At 43.5% G+C, this 20,739-nt stretch overlaps 1 protein-coding gene across 1 annotated transcript in view; it reads right to left on the bottom strand.

The window, feature by feature from the left end:
* The window catches only part of LOC311128813 (CLIP-associating protein 1-like), a gene marked incomplete at its 3' end in the record, with an annotated part of 48,109 nt that overhangs the window by 11,443 nt on the left and 15,927 nt on the right, over nucleotides 1-20,739 (bottom strand). Inside the window, exons 3-7 of the mRNA XM_084161044.1 lie at nucleotides 4,561-4,639; nucleotides 4,198-4,301; nucleotides 3,862-3,953; nucleotides 3,415-3,490; nucleotides 2,972-3,069 (exon numbers count right to left, since the gene is read on the bottom strand). Of these exons, the coding sequence (XP_084017170.1) occupies nucleotides 2,972-3,069; nucleotides 3,415-3,490; nucleotides 3,862-3,953; nucleotides 4,198-4,301; nucleotides 4,561-4,639 (449 nt within the window). The remainder of the gene's footprint in view (nucleotides 1-2,971; nucleotides 3,070-3,414; nucleotides 3,491-3,861; nucleotides 3,954-4,197; nucleotides 4,302-4,560; nucleotides 4,640-20,739) is intronic.

The following is a 20,739-nucleotide window of genomic DNA, read 5'->3' as shown; positions in this document are numbered from 1 at the left end:
AGAAGTATATTTCCCCCCCCCATTCTTTTTTCCACGCTACTTCATCTCGAATTGTTGAATGAGTTTCCTGTATACAATAGATATTATATTCCTTCTCTTTGAGCCATGTAAATATTGTTCTTCTTTTGTTATTATCAGCTAAGCCATTACAATTATAACTGGCTATACTTATTTCACCATACACCATAATGAGATACAAGTTTCAAGTCTATTTATCATTATATATGTTTGTAAATTTACCAATAAAAAATAGCGTAATGATTGAGTGTCCATATAGCTGTACCGTGATATTTGCATTGCTACGGAGTAACCCTTCAATTGTTCTCCACTAATTCCCCCGCTAAAGCCCCTCCCCATCCCAAGTTGAGCCGTCATCCCAGTGATCAGCATCCCCCCCACGTCCCTCCGTATCCCTAAGGCCCCGAGAGGCCAGGACCCATCCATCGAAAACAGCACACAGTGCCACCCACAAAACAGAAGCAGGTTAACCGCCAAAAGCATTTCCAATGCTTTCACCTCTATATATATATATATCTATATAACTATATTTTTATTTTTTATTATGCATATCCTATTTTCCATCATTATCAATTAATATGCGTAATAATGTCGGCAGTTCACGCATAGGATTCTAACATATAACCAGGATTGCCATTGTATTACATTTAATTAATTGACAAGCAATTATTATCCTAGCAAATAATTCCCGCGGTCCATCCCATACCCCCCCCCCCAACATCCCCACCCCCCCCACAACAGATGCCAGACCAGCACACACGCACATACTCACATACTCCAACACACTCAACCCCCCTCCTCCACAATCCACCATAAAATCCGATACTCAACGGCTGTTATATCCCAGAGCCCAACTCGAGAAATAATTTGATCTACGAGTGCACATACAGTTAAAGCTGATTGAGAAAGCATGCAAATTGAGCAGAAATTGACAACAATGTGAGATTTGATTAATCTACTTAATCTATGTCAAGTCCTAGGTGATGGAGATCAGATCCACCCTCTTCACCTGAGACACAAACACTCTGATCCCCTGTTGTAACCATTTTCCCAAGCATCTCCATGCGGTCAGACCTTTGATTATTTTGTGCCACCTGGGCCACAATGATAAACCCCCTCTCTGATTGTCCGAGTGTGACCCCCTCCCCATGGGTTACTGCAGCCAGTGTTGCCAGCACTGCCACTACCTGGGTGGGCGTACCCCACCGGAATCCCCACCGGCTAGGTAAAAGGTCGTCAAGGTTCTCATTAGCAGCTTTGAGAATTTCCTTGTATATTATGCTCTCCCATCAGGGGGCTCTGGCTTTGTAGGACCAACCCTGCCAGGCAGGCTCAGAATCTTGAGGGGGCGGTGCTGCTCAAGTAGGTCTCTGACCGCATTTATTTCTCTATTTAGGCTGCATATTCACAGCAGGTCCATAAAATAGATGGGAACTTCTCTTTGGTGTATGGGTCGCTCAGGTGGGTGTCCAGGTTATAGGGTTAGGGATCTTTCCATCATGATATGACAATGAATAATTAGATTAGATGTATACTATATTTAAAAATGTATATCCCTCATCTACACAAAATTTAAAGCTCTCTTTAAAGTAGGCCATTCATTTTAAAAAGTCACTTTTGATTTGAAAGATTTTGCATTGCCAGGGTTATATAGTAAGCTTGAATGAAACACATCTAACACTTGACATAACAGATCATTTAACCTAGGTGGTTTGCTTCCCTTTTGGTCCTTTACATTAGACCAACCCCTCTTTCCCACTGTTCTGGTCTACACTGTTCTGGTCTACACTGTTCTGGTCTACACTGTTCTGGTCTACAGTGTTCTGTAGGCTGTTAAAATGATCAGAGAAAGTGCACTTCAGAATTAAATATTTTGCATATTTGCTAAATGTTAATGTTATAGGCCTACAGAATGGAATTATGTTTGAATGGAGTCATTTAGGTGGTTACATTCCCTTTAGGACCTTTACATTAGACCACACCCCTCTTTCACACTGTTGTAGCCTAGAGAGAGAGAGAGAATACCTGACCACTGTGACTGACCCAAAATTAAGGAAAGCATTGAGTATATACATACTCAGTGAGCATAGCCTTGCTATTGAGAGACCCCACTGTAGGCAGACCTGGCTCTCAAGAGAAGACAGGCTATGTGCACACTGCCCACAAAATGAGGTGGAAACTGAGCTGCACTTCCTAATCCCCTGCCAAATGTATGACCATATTAGAGACACATATTTCCCTCAGATTACACAGACCCAGAAAGGATTCGAAAACAAATCCAATTTTGATAAACTCCTATATCTATTGGGTGAAATACCAGTGTGCCATCACAGCAGCAAGATTTGTGACCTGTTGCCACAAGAAAAGGGTAACCAGTGAAGAACAAACACCATTGTGAATATTTATGTTGATTTATTTTCCCTCTTGTACTTTAACTATTTGCACATTGTTACAACACTGTATATAGCCATAATATGACATTTGAAATGTCTCTATTCCTTTGAAACTTTTGTGAGTGTAATGTTTACTGTTAATTTTTGATTGTTTATTTCACTTTTGTTTATTATCTATTTCACTTGATTTGGCAATGTAAACATATGTTTCCCATGCCAATAAAGCCCTTTGAATTGAATTGATTTGAACTGAGAGAGAGAGGAGTGAGATAAGAATGAGAGAGGGAGGAGTGTGAGAGAGAAAGAGGAGTGAGAGAACGAGAAAGAGGAGTGAGAGAAAGTGTGAGTGTGTGAGTGAGTGAGTGAGTGAGTGAGTGAGTGAGTGAGTGAGTGAGTGAGTGAGTGAGTGAGTGAGTGAGTGAGTGAGTGAGTGAGTGAGTGAGATAAGGGGAAGAGAGACAATCAGAGTGACAGACAGAGACAGACAGAGAGAGAGACACAATCAGAGTGACAGAGAGACAGACAGAGAGACAGACAGAGAGGTAGAAGGTCCATCATACCGTGACTGTGGTAGGCCCTTCTTGCTGAGGTCCATCCTCACCCTCTCCCCCACGTGTCTGTAGATCTCCACCAGGCAGCCCATAGCTCCGTCTCTCACCTGAGGACAACAGGGGGGGGAAGGTTCAATCTAGAACATGCCCTAACAGGACTACAATAGAATATGACAATGTCTTTATCTACTGACAGAATGCAACCCCCAGTCACTCACAGATGTATATACGCTAACACTAATATGATTTGTTTACAGATCTTGAAACAGTCACGAACAGAAACATTAGTCTGCATCCCCCAACAGATAGCACTGTTCTGTTCTGTGGCTGCCACTAGGGGGCTTCATGTCCCTGTAGAAATGCCTTTGTGTCCATCTGCGCTAGAACTCTCCCCCTCCCTGGCCAGCAGTGTAATAAACTGATTCATGACACAGCAAACAGGCCGTACGTACCTGACTGGTGGGATCACCTAGTAGATTACATATGTGAGGGACTATTTTACTGAGGGTTAAGCCTTGAGCTCCGTACCTGGAAGAACAAAGAGGGAGAGAGAGAAAGCATGCCAATGACATCATAGGTAAGAATCAGCATCACTGCAAATAGACTCCTGACAATAAAGACCTTACCATAATATCATTTTTAAATTCCCTATGATACACAAATCAAACCTAGGCTCATCCATTCTCTTGGCAGTTAGCTACATTTCCATTGCTATCAGAGTATTAGAAACCAGAAATCTACAAATGTATATTGAATCCTTCCCTGTCTATTACAAACGAATGATGAAAAACATTAGCAATGTTAAAAGAAATCAGCCGAGAGCTCTAATGCCCATCTGTTCTATAGTAAGAAAAGAGACAGTTTCATAGATGGGTTATTGAGAGGCCAGGGAGTCTTACATGTTGAGCGTTGAGATGAGGCAAAGGCACACTCCCTCTCTGGTCCTGTTGTTCTTGTGTTTGAAGCCTCCCAGCATTCTATCCCACACATACTGGGGAGGAGAGGACAGGATATTTATACCAGGTCAACAATCAAATCGCTTTTTATCACAGATCAGGATCATATCAATTAACATACAATCGAGTAAGGAATCAAAACCTACTAGGGATTCAGGAATTAATCAACAGGGAAGGAATTGTGGGATTGACTCAAGACCTTTGTCAATAGCTTGTCTATGAGGACAGGTTAGCCCAGGAAAGCTCCACCTATGGGGGGGGGGGGGGGTGTGTATGTACCTGTGGGGAGGCAGCCTGCTCCATGATCTTCAGCAGCAGGATTTGATCTTGTTCTCTGACTTGGTCTTTGGAATCACCCAGACGATCTATCAGACTGGGCAGTACTGGAGACACACAGGACAGAGGGATGGAGACACAGAGGAGAGAAGAGAAGAACAGACAGGGGAAGGGTTAGCATTGTTATCTAAAGGTGTGAACGATGAGTTAAAATCCAATGGCGCTCAATAGTTTAGTCTAGGCAGGGATACAATACAGTGATTTTTAGTCTGACATTTTGTCTAGAAACCTAAACCAATTTTTCTTTGAACTAATTTAAGCACGAAGAAAGTGATATTTTTTAAGATAATAAAATGACAATCTTACCTGTTCCCACGTGGTTCCTAAATCGGTCCTGTAGCCTTGTCACTAGGGCAGATAAAAGGTCTATTCCTAGCAAAGCCACCTGGAAAACACAAAAGTAGGACATTTTGAATAAACATAAAAATATGAAATAAAGTACATAGAAATAAAAATTCCATCATAAGTTAACACTTTTTAACAACATAAAACTGAATCTAACAATTTGTCTCTTCCTTCAGAATTCATTTCAGTATGCAAATTCGTTTTGCAAAGGGTTGTGGGTAAACAGAAATATAGTCACACTATCTTCTCATAAAAGGACAATGGATGATCCTTCCTCTCTGAAACGTTTGTAGTATTGACTTATTATACATTTAGGACAGTACAGCCATAGAAAACGAATTTTAAAAATTGTCACCCACCATAGGAAAACCATGGCTGATGTAAGGTAAGTGCATTGCCCCCCTAACTCATTAACTTTCCTTGTCATGGGGTGAGAGTGCTGCTCAATGAACGTCTAGTGAGAGTAGCCCTGCTAACACCATAATGACACATAAGCATCACCTGAGCTTGCTCAGGCCATGGTGCAATTTTTGGAACATTCAATCTTGTAAATGAAATGGGGCACTATGCAAGGAACACTGCCATCTATTGGTTTGTGTGATAGGAAGTAGTAACAGTAAAGTAAGTGTTGATTAGTCCAAGCAGCCAGAAACAGACATCTTCTATGTTATCCAATTTAACAGCTTCCGTATCATATGCTGTACAACTTTAATAGATCTCCTTTCCTCAGTTTAGACTGGACACTGGTTAAGGTTTACTTGAACACTACCAGCAGCATGCATGTCTGCTCTGGGGGAATAATCCAGATCCTTTGCTCTCTCAGACGCAGATGAAAGGGAATTACAGTAATTAAACTGAAACAAAAAGGTCTGGAGAACTAAAACTGGATGGCCAGAGGAGAAGGCAACAGTACAGAGAGTCACACCTTAAAGAGAGCTCCAAATTGCAGCTCTGAATTCAACCACATTCAGTCTCTTCTGAGGGAAATTTAGATTCTCTCTATGGACAGAAACGACTCATCCCAGAATCTGCTTACCCCATTTATAACCCTAATTGTAACCCTAAACCTAACCCCTAAAATTGAGAGAGAATTCTACTTGTTTTACTATTCTGGTGGGGACTTTTGGGGGTTTCCGGTAACCACAAGGATATTTATACAAGCCCACAAAACACACGAGAGTACAGTTGAAGTCGGAAGTTTAAATACACTTAGGTTGGGGTCATTAAAACTCGTTTTTCAACCACTCCACAAATTTCTTGTTAACAAACTATAGTTTTGGCAAGTCAGTTAGGACATCTACTTTGTGCATGACAAGTCATTTTTCCAACAATTGTTTACAGACAGATTATATCACTTATAATTCACTGTATCACAATTCCAGTGGGTCAGAAGTTTACATACACTTGACTGTGTCTTTAAACAGCTTGGAAAATTCCAGAAAATGATGTCATGGCTTTAGAAGCTTCTGATAGGCTAATTGACATCATTTGAGTCAATTGGAGGTGTACATGTGGATGTATTTCAAGGCCTACCTTCAAACTCAGTGCCTCTTTGCTTGACATCATGGGAAAATCAAATGAAATCAGCCAAGACCTCAGAAAAAAAATGTGTAGACCTCCACAAGTCTGGTTTCCAAACGCCTGAAGGTACCACGTTCATCTGTACAAACCATAGTACGCAAGTATAAACACCCATGGGACCACGCAGCCGTCATACCGCTCAGGAAGGAGACGCGTTCTGTTTGAACGTACTTTTGTGCGAAAAGTGCAAATCAATCCCAGAACAACAGCAAAGGATCTTGTGAAGATGCTGGAGGAAACAGGTACAAAAGTATCTATATCCACAGTAAAACGAGTCCTATATCGCTCAGCAAGAAAGAAGCCACTGCTTCAAAACCGCCATAAAAAAGCCAGACTACGGTTTGCAACTGCACATGAGGACAAAGATCGTACTTTTTGGAGAAATGTCCTCTGGTCTGATGAAACAAAAATATAACTGTTTGGCCATAATGACCATCGTTATGTTTGGAAGAAAAAGGGGGTCGCTTGCAAGCCAAAGAACACCATCCCAACCTTGAACCCTACCCGAAACATTTGACCCATGTTAAACAATTTAAAGGCAATGCTACCAAATACTAATTGAGTGTATGTAAACTTCTGACCCACTGGGAATGTGATGAAAGAAATAAAAGCTGAAATAAATCATTCTCTCTGCTATTATTCTGACATTTCACATTCTTAAAATAAAGTGGTGATCCTAACTGACCTAAGACAGGGAATTTTTACTAGAAATAAATGTCAGGAATTGTGAAAAACTGAGTTTAAATGTATTTGGCTAAGGTGTATGTAAACTTCCGACTTCAACTGTATGTGTTTCCTCACTCTTTCTCTGCCTGGGCCTCTCCTGCCTGATCCATCCACCCGTCCAGTCAGTCACACAACCATTGTCTAGCCCAAGCTCTCTAGTCTCCACCCCTAGAGAGAGACAGACCCCTCCCACTCCCTGCAGACAGACAGATGGCTACACTGGCTCAGGGCTGGTAAACATTTCTCCCTTCATCATGGCTGCTCTACACCTCATTTCAACATGGCTGCTCTACACCTCATTTCATCATGGCTGCTCTACACCTCATTTCAACATGGCTGCTCTACACCTCATTTCATCATGGCTGCTCTACACCTCATTTCATCATGGCTGCTCTACACCTCATTTCATCATGGCTGCTCTACACCTCATTTCATCATGGCTGCTCTACACCTCATTTTATCATGGCTGCTCTACACCTCATTTCATCATGGCTGCTCTACACCTCATTTCAACATGGCTGCTCTACACTTCATTTCAACATGGCTGCTCTATACTTCATTTCAACATGGCTGCTCTATACTTCATTTCAACATGGCTACTCTACACTTTATTTTAACATGGATTCTCTGTTATTTCTCCTCTCACTGACTTTCACCAGGGGTATGTTGACGTTCTGAGACAAGGTGGCAGACTGGCTGGGACTGTTGTTCTACTTTCTCTGCATTCAGGTTAATTTGTTTAAGCCTCTGTCTCACCTTGGGGCTGACTAGTGAGGAGCAGAGTATGGAGCCCCACCCAGAGATATAGGCTACAGGACACTGAGGCTGGTGGCCATCCTGTCTGATGACACACTGGTAAAATAAGCTCACCCAGTCCCTATGGGATCCTCGTCCCAATGAAACCTGCAGCTCTGCAGCTCTCTCTACAGTACTGTACTGTAGCAATCTGTAGCATTCAGTGGCATCACTGCCATCAGCTGGCTTCTATGACAAGTAGCACCTACAGTCCTACACACAGTATATCTCTATATGACATGGATAAACAAGGAAGGGGACATTACATGAGTACATGCCTATCCTCCTAGCATGAAGACATGACACACAAAAGAAAGAGGCCCCAGCCAGTAGTGCTAGCCTGGTATAGCCAGCTAAATGTGTTCTCCATTACTAGAGGAAGATGGGTGGTTTCCTCTCCTGCCACAATCCATCAATCATCTCTATTATAATGGACACTTAATGACATATCATTCACTCAAACATGTCTGCTATTCATTGCTGTGTCATGGGTCATGGAAAATAAGGATTCCCCCTCTGCTCTCATCTGATGTGGCTGGACCAGGCTTAGATTGAATCATGGCGAAGCCCAGTCTCTTTGAGACTTTTATTTTACATCCAGTGGCCTGACACACTACACACACACACTCCTCCCTCCCTTGTCTGTTGAGACAGTAGAAGGACATATTAGATCAGACAGGCATGGATGTATTGCAGATTCATTCACACACATGCACGGACACACACAAGAGCGCACGCACACACACACACACACACTGTGGGCTCTCCCTCCCTCACTGCAGTAATTTTCCATGAGTCAGGGGAACAGCTGGGCTGAGTGGTGGCTGGAGGAAAAGAGAGACAGCCAGCCAGTTAGCCAGCCTGTGCTGTCAGGACAGACAGAGCCCAGAGGCAGAGCTATACAGTAGTTACCTAACACCCTGTCATTGGTCTAGATGCCTGACCCTAGTTCCCTCCCTTACACTATAACATCAAATGTTTACCAGCTGATTCTGGATCAGTTTTGTGTTCTTAGCAAAACACTGGCTGGAGTCAGAGCAGAGATTTGACTGGACTGATCCTAAACTAGGGCTGCAAAATGTGCAAAAAATCGAATTGTTACCGATTGTGATTTGACTTGCGATATAGATCATAACACTTGGGTAAACTGTTGGAATCATAGAAATAACATGATTTATATTAAGAAGCAAAGTGGAAAGAAGCATCGTTCTTGATTGGAACAATGTGTTGACTGCATTTGACCTAACAGAACATCATGCAAACTTATAGTGAATCTAACAAGGAGGAGGAGGAACTGCGCTGCTTGAGTGACAGGGGGCGGGGCTTTGTGTATGGGAAGCAGCCGCAAGAGGAGAGAGGGAGCAAGACGACAAACAGAGTAAACTATTAAAATGGATGTTGTACGCGGTTGAGTGGCGTTTCAAAATACTGCGATATGGATAGGCCATCTCTTGCGATATGAATATTGCATGTCAATATTGCAATTTCGATGTGAATTGGATTAATTGTGCAGCCCTATCCTAGACCAGTGCTTGGGGCCGGGGCGGTAGTGAGTGATGCTGATAATATTATACTTCAGAGCTCTGTATGTTGTTCCCGGAAGACCAGCACAGTGACTCAGCGATAGATAGACTAGTCGGCAGGCAGTACTCAGGAGCCTGAGGGTGAATTGGCCTAGCTGTTCTAAAGCGTTGAGGAAAAACTAGTAAACATGCATTTACCACACACACACACACACACACAGACACACACACAGACACACACACACACACACAGACACACACACAGACAGACACACACAGACAGATATAGGGAATTACGCACACAGACGCCAGTATTTCCAGTCCACTTCACACAGACGATGCTCCCTTTCTGCCTCTCTGTTCAAGCTTGAATTCCTGGAGTGAAAACAGTGAAATAAGAGCTTGCTCCTCCAGCTATATAGCCTAGCTGAGGACCCTAGCTATAGAACCAGCCCTCTGCTGAATGCAGCACTACAGAGAGATACTATAGGCATATCTATAGCACTGGTATTTATCATGTTTACTGGACATAGTAGTCTTATCTAAAGGCTGAAGGTGCTCCCGAACTAAAGCTCCAACAAGCCTGTGTGTCTTCTTAACGCCTAGGCCCTATTTGCAATAGACTCAGCCATTCCCCAGTGCTGAGTTGTGTTAAAATATCAGGTGAGGTGTCAGGGACACCAGATACAGTGCCTTGCAAAAGTATTCATCCCACTTGGCGTTTTTCCTCTTTTCTTGCATTACATCCTGTAATTTAAATTGATTTTTATTTGGATTTAATGTAATGGACATACACAAAATAGTCCAAATTGGTGAATTGAAATGAAAAAAATAACTTGTTTGAAAAAATTCTAAAAAATTAATAACGGAAAAGTGGTGCGTGCATATGTATTCACTCCCTTTGCTATGTAGCCCCTAAAAGCAGATCTTGTGCAACCAATTACCTTCAGAAGTCACATAATTAGTTAAATAAAGTCCACCTGTGTGCAATCTAAGTGTCACATGATCTCAGTATATATATATATATATATATATATATATATATATATATATATATATATATATATATATATATATATATATATATATATATATATATATATATATATATATATATATATATATATATATATATATATATATATCTGTTCTGAAAGGCCCCAGAGTCTGCAACACCACTAAACAAGGGGCACCACCAAGCAAGCGGCACAATGAAGACCAAGGAGCTCTCCAAACAGGTCAGGGACAAAGTTGTGGAGAAGTACAGATCAGGGTTGGGTTCTAACTTTGAACATCCCACGGCGCACCATTAAATCCATTATAAAAACATTGAAAGAATATGGCACCACAATAAACCAGTGGCCAGAAAAAAGCCATTGCTTAAAGAAAGAAAATAAGCAAACACATTTGGTGTTCGTCAAAAGGCATGTGGGAGACTCCCCAAACATATGGATGAAGGTACTCTGGTCAGATGAGACTAAAATTGAGCTTTTTGGCCATCAAGGAAAACGCTATGTCTGGCACAAACCCAACACCTCTCATCACCCCGAGAACACCATCCCCACAGTGAAGCATGGTGGTGGCAGCATCATGCTGTGGGGATGTTTTTCCATCGGTAGGGACTGGGAAACTAGCCAGAATTGAAGGAATGATGGATGGCGCTAAATACAGGGAAATTCTTGAGGGAAACCTGTTTCAGTCTTCCAGAGATTTCAGACTGGGACGGAGGATCACCTTCCAGCAGGACAATGTCCCTAAGCATAATGCTAAAGCAACACTCGAGTGGTTTAAGGGGAAACATTTGAATGTCTTGGAATGGCCTAGTCAAAGCCCAGACCTTAATCCAACTGAGAATCTGTGGTATGACTTAAAGATTGCTGTACACCAGCGGAACCCATCCAACTTGAAGGAGCTGGAGCAGTTTTGCCTTGAAGAATATTCAAAAATCCCTGTGGCTAGATGTGCCAAGCTTATAGAGACATACCCCAAGAGACTTGCAGCTGTAATTGCTGCAAAAGGTGGCTCTACAAAGTATTGACTCTGGGGGGGTGAATAGTTATGCATGCTCAAGTTCTGTTTTTTTGTCTTATTTCTTATTTATTTCATAATAAAAAATATTTTGCATCTTCAAAGTGGTAGGCATGTTGTGTAAATGAAATGATACAAACCCCCCCAAAATCCATTATAATTCCAGGTTGTAAGGCAACAAAATATGAAAAATGCCAACGGGGGGGGGGGGGGGGGGGTGAATACTTTCACAAGCCACTGTAAGCAGTGTGTGTGTACCTGCATGTGTATACCCCAGGGGGAAAACCCTGGCTGTGTGTCTCCACACCTCTACACTACTGCAGCTATTAAAAGCCACGCCACTGCTCCTGCCTGAGCCGCTACAGTCAGCCCCAACCGTACAGAACTAACACTAGCCTGTTAGACAGGTCACTACCATCCACAAGTTACACTCACCACACCTCCTCCATCCCACATAGTTTAGTAGGGAGATGTGTCCTGGAGGTTGAGAGGTATAATAAAGAGGTATTATCATTATAAAGTATATTTCTATGTATCAGCTCGAAATCGAGCTCAGGTGCATCCTGTTTCCATTGATCATACTTGAGATGTTTCTACAACTTGATTGGAGTCCACCTGTGGTAAATGTAATTGATTGGACATGATTTGGAAAGGCACACACCTGTCTATATAAGGTCCCACAGTTGACAGTGCATGTCAGAGCAAAAACCAACCCATGAGGTCAAAGGAATTGTCCGTAGAGCTCCGAGACAGGAATGTGTCGAGGCACAGATCTGGGGAAGGGTACCAAAAAATTTCTGCAGTATTGAAGGTTCCCAAAAACACAGTTGCCTCCATCATTCTTAGCTGTGCCACTAGAGATCCTGGTTCCAATCCAGGCTCTGTCGATGCCGGCCGCGACCGGGAGACCCATGGGGCGGCACACAATTGGCCCAGCGTCGTCTAGGGTAGGGGAGGGAATGGCCGGCAGGGATGTAGCTCAGTTGGTAGAGCATGGCGTTTGCAATGCCAGGGTTGTGGGTTCGATTCCCACGGGGGTATAAAAAATAATAATGTATGCACTCACTAACTGTAAGTCGCTCTGGATAAGAGCGTCTGCTAAATGACTAAAATGTAAATGTAAATGGAAGAAGTTTGGAACCACCAAGGCTCTTCCTAGAGCTGGCTGCCCGGCCAAACTGAGCAATTGGCGGAGAAGGGCCTTGGTCAGTGAGGTGACCAAGAACCCGATGGTCACTCCGACAGAGCTCTAGAGTTCCTCTGTGGAGATGGGAGAAACTTCCAGAAGGACAACCATCTCTGCAGCACTCCACCAATCAGGCCTTTATGGTAGAGCGGTCCGACGGAAGCCACTCCTCAGTAAAAAGCACGACAGCCCACTTGGAGTTTGCCAAAAGGCACCTAAAGACTCTCAGACCATGAGAAACAAGATGATCTGGTCTGATGAAACCAAGATTGAACTCTTTGGCCTGAATGCCAAGCGTCACGTCTGGAGGAAACCTGGCACCATCCCTATGGTGAAGCATGGTGGTGGCAGCATCATGCTGTGGGGATGTTTTTCAGTGGTAGGGACTAGGATACTAGTCAGGATCGAGGCAAAGATGAACGGAGCAAAGTACAGAGAGATCCTTGATGAAAACCTGCTCCAGAGCGCTCAGGACCACACTGGGGTGAAGGTTCACCTTCCAACAGGACAACGAGTCTCTGAATGTCCTTAAGTGGCCCAGCCAGAGTCCGGACTTGAACCCGATCGAACATCTCTGGAGAGACCTGAAAATAGCTGTGCAGCAACGCTCGCCATCCAACCTGACAGAGCTTGAGAGGATCTGCAGAGAATAATGGGAGAAAGTCCCCAAATACAGGTGTGCCAAGCTTGTAGCGTCATACTGTAATCGCTGCCAAAGGTGCTTCAACAAAGTACTGAGTAAAGGGTCTGAATACATTTGCAAAGATTTCTAAAAACCTTTTTGCTTTGTCATTATGGGGTACTGTGCATAGATTGATGAGGAAGATAAACAATTTAATACATTTTTGAATAAGGCTGTAACGTAACAAAATGTGGAAAAAGTAAAGGGGTCTGAATACTTTCCAAAGGCACTGTAAGTATCTTTGCCATAGATGAATAGGGTCAACTTTTATTTTATTTTCTGACACCCTACAGTAACATTTTGGCACCAGTAGAGTAACTATCTAGCTATATAAACCACACCCCTCTGCAAACATGCCTTCGCCGATGTTGTTTAGAAGGCGGTACTTATTTAAATTAGGTAAGAGAATATCCTGTTACCATTGGTGTTTAAATTAGGTTAAGGTTAAGGTGAAGACACCTTGTCCCCTTAATAATGAATCCAAGTGTTTGACATGGGGGAGGGCATCTGTAACTTTATGATCAAACCTTATCAAACTTTATACTGAACAAAAATATAAACGCAACATGTAAAGTGTTGGTCCCATGTTTCATGAGCTGAAATAAAAAATCCTTTATCTCTTGGATGTTTTGGCATTCAGGTCCAAAAAGCCACTTTCTGAGCACTCCGACAATGGGCAAAAATGTATGGACGGTTTCGTTCCAATCAAAAGGGGTGCTGTCAAAAAGTGAATGAATTTAAATTGATTTACCCTATAGCCTCTCCATTGAAACTGACACACCATCACCAGGCGGGGCAGGGCAGGGCAGGGCAGGGTAGGGCAGGGTAGGGCAGGGCAGGGCAGGGCAGGGTAGGGCAGGGCAGGGTAGGGCTGGCTCGACTGGGGCTGAGGATGGAGTGACCGCTGACCACACACACACACACACACACAAACACACTCAGGCTAGAGGAAGCACAGCTCCAGCCACGGGACAGACCTGTCCGACAGGATAGAAAAAGGCATCAGTTTGCAACATGATGACTAATGTTCTGCTGGAAGTAAAGGCTTCAAACATGGCCTCCAAACACAACCAGGCAGCAGCTGATTCAGAATGTCTGACACTACATGACAGAAAACTGGGAGCTACGGCCTAATCTGACTGCCTCTGCTCTAGGAGGACATAACGTTACTAGTTTTACAGGTCAAATTGGGCTTCCTCACTGAAATAGAACAGGACAAAAAGCTTTTTTTTGTTGTACTTTTACTATTGAAAAGTGATATCCCAAGTATAAAAACAGTAAAGTACACACATTTAAAGGGGGGGGGGCCTCTGGGACCTGTCTGTGCTACCCTAAAATAGCCAAAATAGCCTGTGCTTGTAAGAAACCGTTTCACTTGTCTGAGGGCAGTGGGGTTAGGTGATAACAGGGAGAATTTGGGGGACTTTCACCCCAGCGCTGAAGGCTGATAATATACAGCCACTGACCTCAGACATTAAAGGTCACTCATAAAGAGGTCACGGTGGGGCGTCTGAGACAGAAGACTGGAATTCCAACCACTGACAGGACAATCAGATGTGTAGGCCTAATCAGCGTGCACATTGCGGTGCTAGAAGATGTTGGAGCTGGGACCTGCTTGTTGGGTTAGGACAGTTGTCAAAGCTCTTCAATGACCACCTATTTAGTGTGTATTGTATTGTTGATAAAGGGAGCTTGGGTGTAATTGTTTACGTCTGCGCATGGAGCATCAGCTCATTTAACCAGAGCCCATTAGACGACTGTAAACATGCTAGCTAGCAGCTACACACACATACTGTTATGTAACTTCAAACCATGAATTTGCACTTTGATGATAAAATGGTTAAGTCCAGTGTCCACAGCACAAAGCCTGTCCTCTCAGGTCCAGCTATGCATAATGCATACCATAGCACTCATTTGAGAGAATGTATTCCATCTAGGAGAGAGAAAACTCATTATTACAGAAACAGCTTAATGACCTATTCATTTGATTGGAGAGGAGCGTTCAGCGCTCTGCTCTGCCTACCACATCTGAATACTAAGTCGGCCTAACCACCATCCTGAGACGATATGGGACAAGGTTCCTATCGGTTCTCAGTGTTCTAAATGTGAACACTACTGCAGAGGACAGCAGAGAGACCATGGCTGTGCATTCCCAATGTAAAAGGCATCACTCCGAATGATTGGATTACAGAGCTTGGGTCTAGGAGCAGATAGACCGTGAGAAAATAAAATCATGGGAGGGAGACAGAAACACATGAAGTGAACACGGTGACTTAACACATGAAGAGTGTTGATATAGGTGTTCCTCAGACATATACAGTGGGGGAAAAAGTATTTAGTCAGCCACCAATTGTGCAAGTTCTCCCACTTAAAAAGATGAGAGAGGCCTGTAATTTTCAAAATAGGTACACGTCAACTATGACAGACAAAATGAGAAAACATTTTTTCCAGAAAATCACATTGTAGGATTTTTAATGAATTCATTTGCAAATTATGGTGGAAAATAAGTATTTGGTCAATAACAAAAGTTTGTCAATACTTTGTTATATACCCTTTGTTGGCAATGACACAGGTCAAACGTTTTCTGTAAGTCTTCACAAGGTTTTCACACACTGTTGCTGGTATTTTGGCCCATTCCTCCATGCAGATCTCCTCTAGAGCAGTGATGTTTTGGGGCTGTCGCTCGGCAACACGGACTTTCAACTCTCCAAAGATTTTCTATGAGGTTGAGATCTGGAGACTGGCTAGGCCACTCCAGGACCTTGAAATGCTTCTTACGAAGCCACTCCTTCGTTGCCCGGGCGGTGTGTTTGGGATCATTGTCATGCTGAAAGACCCAGCCACGTTTCATCTTCAATGCCCTTGCTGATGGAAGGAGGTTTTCACTCAAAATCTCACGATACATGGCCCCATTCATTCTTTCCTTTACACGGATCAGTCGTCCTGGTCCCTTTGCAGAAAAACAGCCCCAAAGCATGATATTTCCACCCCCATGCTTCACAGTAGGTATGGCGTTCTTTGGATGCAACTCAGCATTCTTTGTCCTCCAAACACGACGAGTTAAATTTTTACCAAAGAGTTATATTTTGGTTTCATCTGACCATATGACATTCTCCCAATCCTCTTCTGGATCATCCAAATGCACTCTAGCAAACTTCAGACGGGCCTGGACATGTACTGGCTTAAGCAGGGGGACACGTCTGGGACTGCATGATTTGAGTCCCTGGCGGCGTAGTGTGTTACTGATGGTAGGCTTTGTTACTTTGGTCCCAGCTCTCTGCAGGTCATTCACTAGGTCCCCCCGTGTGGTTCTGGGATTTTTGCTCACCGTTCTTGTGATCATTTTGACCCCACGGGGTGAGATCTTGCGTGGAGCCCCAGATCGAGGGAGATTATCAGTGGTCTTGTATGTCTTCCATTTCCTAATAATTGCTCCCACAGTTGATTTCTTCAAACCAAGCTGCTTACCTATTGCAGATTCAGTCTTCCCAGCCTGGTGCAGGTCTACAATTTTGTTTCTGGTGTCCTTTGACAGCTCTTTGGTCTTGGCCATAGTGGAGTTTGGAGTGTGACTGTTTGAGGTTGTGGACAGGTGTCTTTTATACTGATAATAAGTTCAAACAGGTGCCATTAATACAGGTAACGAGTGGAGGACAGAGGAGCCTCTTAAAGAAGAGTTACAGGTCTGTAAAAGCCAGAAATCTTGCTTGTTTGTAGGTAACCAAATACTTATTTTCCACCATAATTTGCAAATAAATTCAATAAAAATCCTACAATGTGATTTTCTGGATTTTTTTTTCTCAATTTGTCTGTCATAGTTGACGTGTACCTATGATGAAGATTACAGGCCTCTCTCATCTTTTTAAGTGGGAGAACTTGCACAATTGGTGGTTCACTAAATACTTTTTTCCCCCACTGTATTGTAGGTGTAGGTGCTAGCTAAGGTGTTGCATTCTCTCACAATGTACTGTAAAGCCAGTCTAGCATGATAACTACAGCGGTCTCCTTGCTGCTGTATTTCCCATCATCTCTCACAGATGGAAGGATGCCAATGATGACGAGTGTCCACTTGGGAATGCTTTATCCTTAGGTCTATACCGTCTTCTATCGCTCTCCACCCTCCATCTCTTACCTGGGATGAAGCCACCGTGTGCTGAACTGATGTGAGTTGAGCAGTAGAATGGTGGTACAGTTACAGCAGGACAGTGGTGCCAGCTGTGTTGAGCTGCCATGACGACATAGCAGCTTCACCTCCTCAGCAAGGTTGACTGGGCAAAAGTCAACAGCACTCTGACAATGTGATCTGGATCAAATAGATACACCGGAAAATGACAGGGAGAAGGACTGAATCCAGAGGGCTAAAGGAAGGTCTTCTCCTAAAAACCATTTGAACAGAAACATTGAATCTGTACAAAGGGCCGATAACAATTTGCCCCTAGGGGTCTAGAGAAGAAGAGTTCTCAGAAGAATGGGTATCTCAGGGTCCTGACATCACAGGCCCTTCTCCTCCACTATACGCCTGTTTATCAGAGGCACAGCAGGTTCAGAGACAGACAGACAGCCAGCCAATTGGGTTAGGGCCTGGTGCTCCATTTCAAAGCATAGGGAGAGACCAGCCTGGCCCTGTGCAATGCTGTGGTAATCCAATTGCTAAAGGAGAGGCTGCTGCACAAAGCTTAAGAAAACACAGCAGAGTGTGCTGAACACACAGGTCAGACAACAGAGATATTGTGCATCACAGGAAGGGAGGAGAGAGAGAAAATAAAATATCAAAGTTTGGCTGGAGTGACTGATTGTCATTCAAACAATAACAGACGCAGAATGGAAGGGAGAGAGTTTCACCTGTCCTGTACGGTACTGTAGCAGAGCTTGAACACAGATGACCTAGACCTATGGATATAGAGCCTCTCTCAGACAGACACCATAGCCATGTCATGACTCATGCATGATAAATTGTGCACTGCGGTTGTAATCAAGTTATGCTTGTACAGCCTAATTTAGTTAAGTGGAGATAGAGATTTTGCAGACACTGGGTTACAGCAAAACAATACAGTTTACAGTTCCCTCAACTGAAACTGTTCAACACAGAGAAGAAAGAAACAAAGATGGAAAGATCGCTAGGAGATTGGTTGTTATGCCTTTAGATAGGGCCCATTACATAAGAGTGCTGTGGCTCTCTGTTGTTTAGAAGAGGAGAGGGGGCACACTTAGGCCTACTGACGCTCATCTGATCAGCCTCTCGGGCCTCAAGCTAGGCCCCTCTCTCAGACTACTGACAGACTACAAGCTTGGCACACCTGTATCTGGGGAGTTTCTCCCATTCTTCTCTGCAGATCCTCTCAAGCTCTGTCAGGTTGGATGGGGAGCGTCGCTGCACAGCTATTTTCAGGTCTCTCCAGAGATGTTCGATCGGGTTCAAGTCCGGACTCTGGCTGGGCCACCCAAGGACATTCAGAGACTTGTCCCGAAGCCACTCCTGCGTTGTCTTGGCTGTGTGCTTAGGGTCATTGTCCTGTTGGAAGGGTCCTGAGCGCTCTGGAGGAGGTTTTCATCAAGGATCTCTCTGTACTTTGCTCCGTTCATCTTCCGTCGATCCTGACTAGTCTCCCAGTCCTTGCCGCTGAAAAACATCCCCACAGCATGATGCTGCCACCACCATGCTTCAACATAGGGATGGTGCTAGGTTTCCTCCAGACGTGATGCTTGGCATTCAGGCCAAAGAGTTCAATCTTGGCTTCATCAGACCAAATAATCTTGTTTCTCATGGTCTGAGAGTCCTTTAGGAGCCTTTTGGCAAACTCCAAGCGGGCTGTCGTGCCTTTTACTGAGGAGTGGCTTCCGTCAGGCCACTCTACCATAAAGGCCTGATTGGTGGAGTGCTGCAGAGTGACCATTGGGTTCTTGGTCACCTCCCTGACCAAGGCCCTTCTTCCCCGATTGCTCAGTTTGGCCGGGCAGCCAGCTCTAGGAAGAGCCTTGGTGGTTCCAAACTTCTTCCATTTAAGAGTGATGGAGGCCACTGTGTTCTTGGGGACCTTCAATGCTGCAGAAATTGTTTGGTACCCTTCCTCAGATCTGTGCCTCGACACAATCCTGTCTCTGAGCTCCACGGACAATTCCTTCGACCTCATGGCTTGGTTTTTGCTCTGACATGCACTGTCAACTGTGGGACCTTATATAGACAGGTGTGTGCATTTCCAAATCATGTCCAATCAATTGAATTTACCACAGGTGGACTCCAATCAAGTTGTAGAAACATCTCAAGGATGATCAATGCAAACAGGATGCACCTGAGCTCAATTTCGAGTCTCATAGCAAAGGGTCTGAATACTTATGTAAATAAGGTATTTCTGTTTTTTATTTTTAATAAATTTGCAAACATTTCTAAAAACCTGTTTTCTCATTGTCATTATGGGGTATTGTGTGTAGATTGATGAGGGAAAAAAGTAATTTAATCAATTTTAGAATAAGGCTGTAATGTAACAAAATGTGGAAAAAGGGAAGGGGTCTGAATACTTTCCGAATGCACTGTATTTTACATACATCAGGTTTGTAAAGAACCAAAGAGTGTGGTCTGCTTCATGTTTTCATTTTAGCCATGGAAAAAATATTGTGATACTGGTTTCATCACAGCCCTATTAATTACAAGTGGGAAACTCGTCTATCATCCTGAGCACCCACTTCTCCCACACAGTGACCTCTGACGTCACCTACTAAGGAAATGGCCTGTACAACAGCATTTTCGGCAGGTAAATGCAACAAAATATTCTCTATAAAAAGCGATCTATTAAATGTGGGTTTTGAACTCTAGAAATTGTTTACAAGCATGATAGGTGTACTTTTAGTTCATGGTTGGCACAGCTTGTTGGCCATTAGCCAATCGGCGTTCAAATCACATGAATGCATCCAACTGGCATTTACAACTTCACAACTAGTAAATTCCCACCTCCCACGGTTACAAACATAGCATCAGAGTGGAAACTGGAGAGGCCCAACATAACAATCCGGTAACAACAGACAATGCAAGGAACATTGTGAATGCTGAACATTGTGAACTGCATTTAATTTTCCCGCTGTACCGCAACCGAACTGTGACCGCAAAACTGCAATACGTACCGAACCGTGGGTTTGGTGAACCATTACACCCCTAAAACAATTCCTTCATCCCCTCTGCAGTGGCAATCCTCAATAAGACTGTGGTGAACTGACATGGAAATGCTCAATGTGTGTAACGTGTCTGTTTCTATCCTTTTAATGAGTAGAGCGCCAAATACAATTTTTTCCATTTTGTGCAAACCTAATTTTGCATTTTAGTCATTTAGCAGACGCTCTTATCCAGAGCGACTTCCAATTAGTGAGTGCATACATTTTCATACTGGCCCCCCGTGGGGGAACAACAAAGTTTTCTAATAGACACCAAAAAGGTTCTCTCCCTGATCAACAGTGGAGATGGAGACCACACAAGTAGGCTACAGACAGTACAGGACAATCAGAGGGCTCACTGACTCAAGACACAAACACTGGAACTTCAACTGTTTCCGATCACTACCACATCACTCACTCCCAGATTCAGCAATCACATTTTTTTGAGTCGAAAAGCCTTGATGAGATCATGTCTC

Source organism: Coregonus lavaretus (assembly GCF_964263955.1).
Source record: "Coregonus lavaretus genome assembly, chromosome: 5".
Taxonomy (NCBI): Eukaryota; Metazoa; Chordata; class Actinopteri; order Salmoniformes; family Salmonidae; genus Coregonus; species Coregonus lavaretus.
Note: the sequence above shows the minus strand (reverse complement) of the source record. Positions and strands in the feature narration are given on the sequence as shown.